The following is a 10,586-nucleotide window of genomic DNA, read 5'->3' on the forward strand; positions in this document are numbered from 1 at the left end:
GCAACTACTTGGATGGTCAAGACGAGAGCAGTGTGACAGAGACTCAACTGCAGAAATCAAGAACGCGCCCTTCCTCCCCTCTTCAATTTACATACCGAATGAAAGAGGTGTGGCAACGGGACTCTGGGAGCTCTTGATATAAAAGAGAAGAGACTCTAGGTCTCGTCCAGCAGAGAGAAAGTACCTTTCCTTACTACTTAGTTCCTTCCATTTTCAAATGAATTTTCCTTTCTATCACCCAGAACAATGACTAATTCTTTCATAAAACAAAGGTTTGGAGGGGAGACTAAACATGCAAGTTATTGTTTCTATAAAGGTCAACATACCAGCTATTTTAGCTACAAGTAACCGAGTTATTCCACAGACAAGATAAAACAGCAATTTTCAAAGTGCAGTCAGCAGATTCCTGGGAGCAATTCACTACACTACGCTACACACAGCACTTAAAACTTCTGAATGAAGAACAGCTGCACACCACGTACCTGTTCCTCTCTGCAGCTTTTAAATCATGTTTTTAAAAACTCACTTTTTTTCCCCCCTAGTTATTACCATGAAAGCAACTGTTGCGGTAACAGTACAAATGATACATAATAAAGAAAAGGTCCATGCAAGGCCTTCAACCATTGAAGATTCCTCTGAGAGAGACAAATATTACATCTTACAGCTGGAATACTGCCCAAGGCAGAAAGTAGAGCAGTTACAGAAAGGATTAAGTTTAAACAGTAGAGTTGCTAAGGAATACTCCTACATCATGAAATAAGACAAAACATGAAGAGTAAGAGTTAGATTTAATGATTAATTATTACTGAACCCAGCTCCTACACTTCTTTTCTTTCTCATACTTATGGAAAACATCAGGTTTAGGTAAATGGTAGTATATTTAAACAAAAATATATGCATCGCACAAGGATAAAAGCAACACTGAAATTACAAAGATTTTAATTACATGTAAGAAATTAAAATGATGCATGAGTGGAAAAGTGTAAATGGGAGTATTTTAGTAGTCAAAATAAATATTTAATAAAAACCACACACCCGTGACAAAGTATCAAAATAACAGAACTTAGTATTTGGAAGGATACCATCTACATTTCCTTGTGTTAAACATTGCTAAATTCAGTGTCTTAATTATTATCACACTGCTGTCAGCAATCATTGCTTATATTAGTGTTGTAAAAAGTCACAAGAACAGAAATACTGTTCCAATGACAGAAACAGTAAAGCCAGTTTGCTATAAACAAGGAAGAACCTACTACACCAAGGAGTCAATCCACAGGCATTGATACCAAGTCAACATGGACTACTGCATAGCATACTGGTTACTGTACCAAAAGTGCATTTATCAGCATTCAATGAAGTGAGAAAACCACCCTTTTAAATATAATTTTTAAAACCAACCAGATGATTAACAGTTGAAGAAAAAACACAAGTTTGCTTTAAAAGTAAAAGCATAGTCTAAAGATCTTAAGATTTCTATCAGGTAAAACCATACAGACCATTGTAAGTAAAAAAAAATTAAAAGGTTATTCTATCATTCCATATTTAGAACACAACTGAAAAATTTAGTGTGTTTTTGCATCCTCCTATACTATAACCAGTGGCATTTTGATGACTTTTTGTTAAGTTCTGGAAAAAAATAATGCAAAGAAAAACTTTTTGATGTATGGCAGCCGTCTAGAAAGACTTAAACTGATGATGTATAAACTGAAATGTAGATAATGTTACTAGAGAGATTTATATGGGGGAAAGCAGCAGAGTCTGGCTTATCCCATTATTTCTCCATTCAGTTCGTACACAGATTCTTTGAAAGCAGTGTTACTGAATATCCCTGACTACCAATGATTTTTTATAAGTGCGATTTCCTCACTATTGGAATTCCGCATTTAAGACCACTCTCAATCCTTCACCCTTCAACTCCCACCCACCCCCCACATCATATTTAACAGTTGCAGTTTTCTCACATAAAGCATTGTAATGCCTTTTGCTGCTTGTTAAATGATATGCAATCAACATTATTTCTATATTCAAAGCACAGAGACCACTTTCCAGTTGGATCACATATTAAACAACAATTAAAAATTATATTCTCTCCTTATTCTATTGGGATGATAAAGACTATTCACCATTTAATATACGTTCAATCTCTTCTAGTCTTTTCAAAGCAGCAACTCTCTTTTTCTCAATGTCTTTGATTTCTTTTGTAGATTTTTTGGGAGTCTCTTTGTCCATATTGTTTTTCTCTGTTCGTTTCTTATTTTTTGAGTGCCCTTTATTGTTATCAACTGTCGATTGGGTGGTCTCCTGCTCATTTTTCACATCTTTCAGATTTTGAAATGATTTTTTTTTTTCTTCTGCAACTGTAGTTGCAGTCCCATCTGCTGGAAGTGATGACTGTTCCGCAGCACTGAGTGATGCAATTTTACTTCTAACTATGTTTAGATGACGCTGAATATACTCTTCATGAGGTGCCAGTGCTAGTGTTTCAACCAAACATTTTTCTGCTTTTATTAAATCTCGTTCTTCAAAGTAAACCACACAGAGATTATGTTTTCCTTGTACATTGTTGGGATCCAGTTCCAAAATTTTTTCAAAACACTTTTTTGCTCCAACGATATCCTTCTTTTGGTTCATAAGGATATCTCCTTTCAAAATCAGACCTTTGGTATGATCAGGGTAGTGTCTCAGTAGGTCTTCCAGGATGGGCAAAGCCATCAACTCTTTTGCTGTCTGAGAATAAAGCAGTGCCAAATTGAACAAAGCACTTCGGAAGTTTGGCTGTAACCTTATGGCTTTCTTCATCCATGCCTCTGCTTCTATATCTTTTTTGTCATCCATTGCCAGCATACCCAAATTGAAGTACCCATTTGCATCCTGTGGTTCTTCTTTCACATAATGTAACAGCCTTTGTTTAGCTTCAGGTCTAAGCCGAGCATCACCTAAATGACAGAAAATGCATTTAATACTAGATATACTCTGAAGAATTTTTAGACCAGGCCTGTAAAAATTTTTAGATAAATTAAAACGTAACATCTTTAACACAACTGTAAAAGGGAAAGGGTTTTACATGATACTTTTTATCATTGCTTTGTAACAGCAAAAGTAAATGACATCTACCTTCTTTACAGAATGACACTACTTACAGTTGACTTGTAGCTAAAGTCAGCATCGTTACTCTGTTATCTGTTGAATAATGTTTCAGTTTGGTATAACAGATATAAAAGGTGTCTCTACCAGTTTAAGAGAAGCAATTTTCATGTACGGTTGAGCAAACAGAACGCAGAAATGTCAGTTCTGACAAACGAGCTCTTACAGAGGCAAACTTGGAGTGAAGATCTCATTTTGTTAAAAAAATATTGAAAGAGTTTAAAGACAGAGATCACAGAGGGTGACTTCAAAGGTAGCCAGGCTAAAATATCTTCTAACACCAAAACAATAAAATCTATAACTCACATATTTTAATTTGCATCCAAGTTTGTAAAAGATACGGTAAAATAATCTTATCTGATAATACCAAGATTAGTTAGATTAGCTTGTAGTCTGTGATATTTTTATGAATACTCCAGCGAACATATTTTAGTAAGGCACTCCAGGCACAGACTTATTGAAGGACGGGGGAGCAGGGAGCCGATTTTAACCACCTTCTTTCACCTCCTCAAACAGTGCTGCACCTTCCAGTATAAATAACTGAATACTAGATAGCTAATGCTTCTGCTTGTTCGAAGTCCCTTGTGCTTCTACAGACAAGAAACAAGGCATTTGTTGTACTACCTAAGTGTGAGAAGTGATGAAGAATAATCTATTTGCATCAGCACCATATTCTCTCTTTCTTAGGGGTAGTTTACCATCCCAACAAAAGGGAAACAAGCCTTACTAGTCACTTGCCAAATACTCTTTGCAACAGCCTGAATTCACAAAAGGCTTATACTTACCCATACAACTAGAAGCTACACCTATGAAAAAAATTAACTCATAAAAATCTGATCTAATTCATCCTTATTAGCAGTATTACAGAGGAACCTATGAAAACATTCACATTTCCTAGGGCTAGATTTAAAGCCCATGGAAGTCAGCTATATTTTTTAGCCAATGAACAACGAAATCAATCAATATAAAGGCAAAATATAGATACTACACATATTTTAACAAATATGACTTTAAGATTATATAGGCACAATTTTGAAGACATTTGTGTAACATTGTGTTCTTTATATGCATTTGATGTTGTATTCTAAAATAACACTTGTATTAAAGCTGATCAGCTAAGGTATATGTACACTGTGCACAAATTCCATACACCACCAATAAATAACAAAGCTGACTACTACAAGTAAACAGTTTCTTCTTTGACAATGCTACGAACTTCTGCTTTCCAAAAATATAACAGTTCATTAAAAAGAATAGCATAGATCCTATAAATGCAAATACACTATATATATATATAAGGGACAACTAACATACCAGATTCCTGCATCAGCAGCGCTGAGTTGAATAATGCCAGTTTATGTGTTGGGTTGAGTTCTAGTGCTTGGTTGAAATTCTTCAGGGCTTCTGTTGGATCTTTCAGTTCAATGTAAACAATTGCCAAGTTGTACCACAGGTCTGCATTGGTTCTGTCTAGTTCTAGAGCTCTAAGATAAGCTTCTTTAGCTTTCAGAGGTTTGTTCATTTTTAAAAGTAATTCTCCCCTGTTGAAGAATCAGAGTCAACCTTTCACTTTTGTTCATATTAACATGAAAATAATTGACAGGTTTTTTAAAAGTTTGCCCTCCTATAGACTACAGATGTGAGATAACAGTGTTTTTTGTTCGTTTTAAACACAAAACAATACAGGACCTTCCTTACATATCGCTTCCAAAGCCTTCAGCTCTCAAAAGTCTGTATACAACAAATGCATATGCAGGACAAAAACCAAAAAAGTAGTGATCAAGGGTTCCTGATACTGTCTCTGCAATCACACTGCAACAGCTATAGTTTAGGCATCTTTGCAAACCCCGAAGTCCCAATGGGAATCACAATTAACAAAATAGTGAACAGAAGCCTCAATACCCACAGCCACATTACTCTTATCTATTTAGCTGACACTTACGTACTTTTTAGTTAAGTCTTGCATTTCTGGACCACCTTTAACAAAGAAGGACAAAGCAAGCTCCATGATTCAGACTAACCAAAAGCTTTTTAGTTGAAAACTAAACTAGGAGATCAGAAATTTGATTTTGAGATTCATAAAGAAATCTAATGGAAGCATCTTGCTATACAATGTTTGAATACACAACCCATGTGGAAACACAACAATTGAAGCAGTAATTTAAAAGAACAGGGTTTGCAATGAATAATTGATTGCTGCCCCAAATCTTCATCTTCTCATTTGGAAATGAATCAATTCCACCAGCTAATTCAACTGCATGAACTAAATACTGTTCACAAAACTGCAAATACATAAATGTTTATCCAAGAATGCGTGTCTCTAGAATTAGAAAAAAATACCTGCTGATATAAGCCTGCTTGAAATCTGGCCTCATACTAATTGCTTGTCGATATAATTGATCTGCTTCTTCAAGACGAGATTCATTCGCTCGAATTAAGTTTGCAAGATTGATATAAACATTCAGATGGTTAGGAGCAACTCTTGCTGCATACTTCTTACCTGGAATAATCTGAGAAAAGGGATGTATGTACCAAATACAGATGAGTAAAAACATGAAAGACATTCAGTACAGATCTCCTCTTTGCTCTGACATGTTTATTTTAGGGTATAACTGGACATCAGTGTGCAGGCTCTTAATGATTACAAACAGCAATTCTTCTTTTCCAGAAAATCATACCAAAATATAAACAGAATATTTTTTCTTCTTTAACTCTACAAAGACATAGATTACTTTTATATCATATTTAATACATCAGTTAATTAAGCTCTACTACTACCTCATTGGGGTCACACAGATAGATGTTAGAAACCAACCAGATCTTGCAAAACTTGGTCCATTCAGAAAAAGAGTATGTCCTAAAGCCTAAACTGGCATTCTACCAGACATTTTCACTCCTTTTATAACCCTTCAGCCTAAGATAAGTATAAATAAGATTTTTCAAGCCACTGTTATAGCAGATCAGAAGCATTCATGAAAGATGAAAATGCTATGACATTGCAACTGTTGTAGTGTTTATATTTTATCAGTCTAGAATCTTCATACTGTTGCACAATACAAACTTTTTAATGCCATACTTCTAGTCAAGGGACTGCGGTATTTTGTTGTCAGTCTCATTCTACCCACAGCATTTGTTACCTTCATATGTTCTCCAAAACATTCGTCTCTTTTTCTCCTAAAGAGTTAGAATAAGCAATATTTGCTAGGTATAAATATAACTTGACAAATGATAAAGGTAACAAAGCACATGCTTTTAAAAGTATGTTAATGCAATGATTTTTATTGTTGCTGCTGAGGCTACCTTTGGCCACCTCCAATGCTGCATTTAAGCCCCCACTTGAGGGCTCAGACACTCAGTCATCATCAATGTATTCACTGTAAGTGAAAATAAACCCGCTGTGACTAGAAACTGTAGGTTTATGTTTTTAACTGCTGCTTTCTTCCATATCCCCAATTTCAGAAAAAAAAAAACCCACAGCAGTATAAAAAGTAACTTAAAATAGCTTTAACAAAGAAGTTCCAAGTTAGCATTTTTTTAACAGCTGTGATTGCATGCAACCTAGTCTTTTAATGGAAAGGTTTTTTAAAAACTCTAACGATTTTGAAGTGTACAGCAACACAGAGCTCCAGGAAAAATACAAAAACTGTATCATGAATATAGGTCTGAAAGAGTTCCCTCCTGTGGTGGTAGATAAAGTAAAGTTACTAATTACCTGTGGCATCAATGATTTAGCAATCATATATGATTCTTCGGCCTCTTTAGTTTTGTTTAAGTTTTTGTAAGTTCTTCCTACGTTCATGTGGGCACCAATATCATCTTAATAAAGAAAAGAATGAAATTTCAAATACTTTTATGCACTGAGTATCATGAAAATAAATATCTATGCCTTCAGAGTCATGTGAAGTACAGGTACTGCATAAAGACGACCATCACCACCACTAAAACACAATTCCATATTATTTTTCATCTTAATTATGAAATTAATAATTTAACCATGAGCCAAAGAGGGATTATAAAGTTACTTGGGAAAAGGTACAAAATTTGAGGTCATACTTCCACATACCTATCTTTAATCTCTTGCTATAGTAGAGGCACGTAAATTGAAGGTTATTTATTAGGCTTAAAAGGAAAAATGAAACTATGTCCAGTACTACTTAGAACTACTTTTGCAACAATATGTAAAATAGAGTAAATGTCCACTTTGATACTATCTAGATTTTTAAATTTTTTATACATCTCCTTAGTTTTAAATAAGAAAATTAAATAATAATTATGTCTCGTAAGAAATCACAGTTTAAGTTAACTCTGAAATAATGCCATCCAAAGAATAGTTTTAAATGTCTATTTAAATAGTCTTCGCATCCTTTTATAGACAGAAACTTTTCTGAAGGATTTTTTAAAAGTTCATTTCCAAAAACTATGGATCAACTAACTTAGTATATGACATTGTTTCGTGTTCAGTTGGAGAAAAACAGATCACTGAGAAAATTTTGTTAAGAAAGCTAAGCATACTGAAACACTAGGAGTGCAGAGATGTCACTCAATGGCAGCTAGTCAAAGCTTTTACCTGGTTGCACTTGTGTGGCTTGTATAAAGAACTGCAGAGCTCTTTCAAAATTCTTTTCATTTTCTAAGGCATGGCCCACATTGTTCCATAGTTTTGCATTGTTCTTATTTACCTAGAAACAGAAAAAAGATATCAATGCATAAGCTGAAATTACACAATAACTGTTTTTAACTATGTCTTAAAGATGTAAAAATGCAAAGCAAATGACAGACTTCATCAAGCTTCTACATGTAAAGAATAACAAAACACTGCATACAGAATTATTACATTAACTAGTTGCTCAACACCCATTTATTTTGGTTATTTGCCCCTAGAAACACCAAATGTTTTAAACTTCATTATAATTGTTACGGGATGCTATACAATCTTATCGTGCCATATGCACATTGAAGAAATTATTCTATGCACCAAACTTTTTGTAATTGTTGTACTGAAACAGAGTGTGCTTTCATCCAGATAAGAGAATACATTCAACTGCTTTAACACAAGAAAAAATCATCACCTATTTCTTGCACATGAATGTGCATGTGTGCATCACACTGATTTTAAAGCATTCCCAAAAGTAACTAATTAGATGTTAATACTGTCAATGTAGAAATAAAAGTGGCAAAACAAGTATAATTTCTCTCAATTTTTATAATGTTGTACTGCAGCTTTTTAAGAAGAACAGCAACACAAACTTTCCATCATCCTTTTCTAACAGAATACAGTACCTTTAAAGCTGACATAAACAATGTGTACTCTGACTCCCAATCCCAGTTTCTGTGCAGTGTTTTTAAGGCATGAGTGAATAGTACCGCAGCCAAACAAACCCAAGAAATTTTTCTTAGCACACTATTAAATAAAACAAAAAAAGATTTGTTACAAGCACACAAGCAGTTCTAATTTCTATTAAAATATCTCATATGCTAGGAGGCAAATAAACTGAGGACCATATTTGTGAACGGTACATTCCAATTTATTTGCCTCATCGCCAAATGGCATGCTCCAAAATTTGAAAGGAGATAATGTTCATTTTCAAGTTAATTTTGTTACTTATATGATTTTTTGTTATGACTATGTAATTCACTTAAGAACAAATGCAATACACATAATATATTAAAACATATGAAAATATATTTATTTAATATACCTATGTGTAATTTAAGACAATGAACACGACCATGATGTCAAACAGTGAGGTTCTTCAAAACACTGTACAAAATGTTAAAAAATGTAAAAAGCAACTAAAATGTCATCTCATCCTTTTGTTTCATATCAGACAATTCCACCCAAATTCCTTACTGCACACATCACCACACTGTGGAACACATCTTAAGAGAGATGTCTTCTGTGGAGACTACCTAATCTTCCATAAGCAAATAACATCTAGTGCTACTGTAACATCTAAATAGGAGAAAGGTTAAGTGTCTTTGTAGCAATTTTATTTTTAAAGCTGCAAATTGGGGCAGAAGTCACTCTCTGCAACAAGCTTGTCAGGAACCATCTTCTAGATTTCTTGTAGTTTATTTTTCTGGAGTTTAGACATGATTGACTAAATAAAACAGATATAAAACATATGCTTTAACATGCTGATTATTTGGTCTCTGAATTCTAATTTAATTATGGAAACAGTGTTCCTACAACTATGAATATAATTTTGTTTTAAAAAATCTCATTCTTGAGCAGACATACAGCTGTTCACCATTGCCAGCTATTTCTTATGCTTGACTTATGCACCAGCTGTTCACATCACTATGTACTTCACAGGGGTTTGCTAAAAACCGAAAAGGTTTTTTTCTCTCCATTTTTAAGATATACAAAATGTTGTGTGGTCTTAACACTGTTGTCCTTGATTTTAAAAATATTAAAAAAATAAGTAGCAGAACAGCAGAATTAAGAGAGAAACTCTAACACATTAGCAAAGCGACCAGTGAAAACTGGGATATACAGTAGTCTATATCCCCACCAGCCTTATAAGAAAGTTTTTTCTTTTCACATATTTCTAAAGCAAGGACCCTTCTTTATCTCATAAGACTTTATAGAGTGCTGATTCCCAATACTTTCATAGTAAACGATGCTGCTGCCTAATTTTTCTCCCCAGCCATCCTCTCCTGGCTCCTTGCTTTCTTTCACATCACTTCTATTTTTACTGCCTTGTAGTGGGATTTGTGATAATACTTTCTCCTCACTCCCACAAGGTATTACTAATTTCTCGTTATCCAGTGCTGTCAGCTTTGGCAGCATCAGTTAGTGTAAGTTATACTGCAAGGCCTCACCTCTAAAGATAGCAGACAACACAGACTGGGAATTGCTGCCTATCTGTTTGCCTGAGCTAGCATTGGGATGCCATTGGGGTAAGAAGGGTAAAGCATCCAGGTCAGAGGGACGTATGTGCAGATCAACGTAGAAGATAGCAGAAAAAACAAAGGTGCATGAAAAACATGCTTTTAGATCAAAATTTCCTCAGGAGAAATTTTTATCAAAAAAATTCTTTAGTTTAACAAATATGGAATGGCTCTGATGTCCATTTCTAGCACAGCATGACTGAAAATTTTTAAAAGATAATTTTGATAATACTAATAAAAAAATTTCAAAATATGTTTTAATATGCTATAAACTGATATACATACATTCCATAAACTCCAGTCAGTAAGCACCTTTGAATAAAGTACAAATCAAATCTGGTCAAGAAATATTTTTGCCTAATCCTTAAAAATGTCTAGGATTATAACAGAAAATATTCGTGTTTCTTTACAGAAGAGAGATGGATTATACTACTAAGCTCATATTTGTAGGAATGTGTCATGTAAGTTACACTACATTCTAAAAATTTCTGGTACAGTCTAAGGCTTTTCATATATATACATATGCTTATATACATATATAAAATAAA

The 10,586-nt window shown here is 34.1% G+C and overlaps 1 protein-coding gene across 1 annotated transcript; it reads right to left on the reverse strand.

Moving 5' to 3' along the window:
• Nucleotides 1-2,115: 2,115 nt before the first annotated feature.
• On the reverse strand, nucleotides 2,116-8,543 carry TMTC3 (transmembrane and tetratricopeptide repeat containing 3; the record flags this gene model as incomplete). The annotated part of the gene is made up of 6 exons (XM_010080228.1): nucleotides 2,116-2,936; nucleotides 4,459-4,685; nucleotides 5,485-5,654; nucleotides 6,857-6,960; nucleotides 7,712-7,823; nucleotides 8,425-8,543. Coding segments are annotated over 6 exons (1,553 nt in total), but the record flags the coding sequence as incomplete, so codon positions are not given.
• Between the last annotated feature and the right edge of the window lie 2,043 nt (nucleotides 8,544-10,586).

Source organism: Pterocles gutturalis, unplaced genomic scaffold (genome assembly GCF_000699245.1).
Source record: "Pterocles gutturalis isolate BGI_N339 unplaced genomic scaffold, ASM69924v1 scaffold6319, whole genome shotgun sequence".
Classification (NCBI taxonomy): domain Eukaryota; kingdom Metazoa; phylum Chordata; class Aves; order Pterocliformes; family Pteroclidae; genus Pterocles; species Pterocles gutturalis.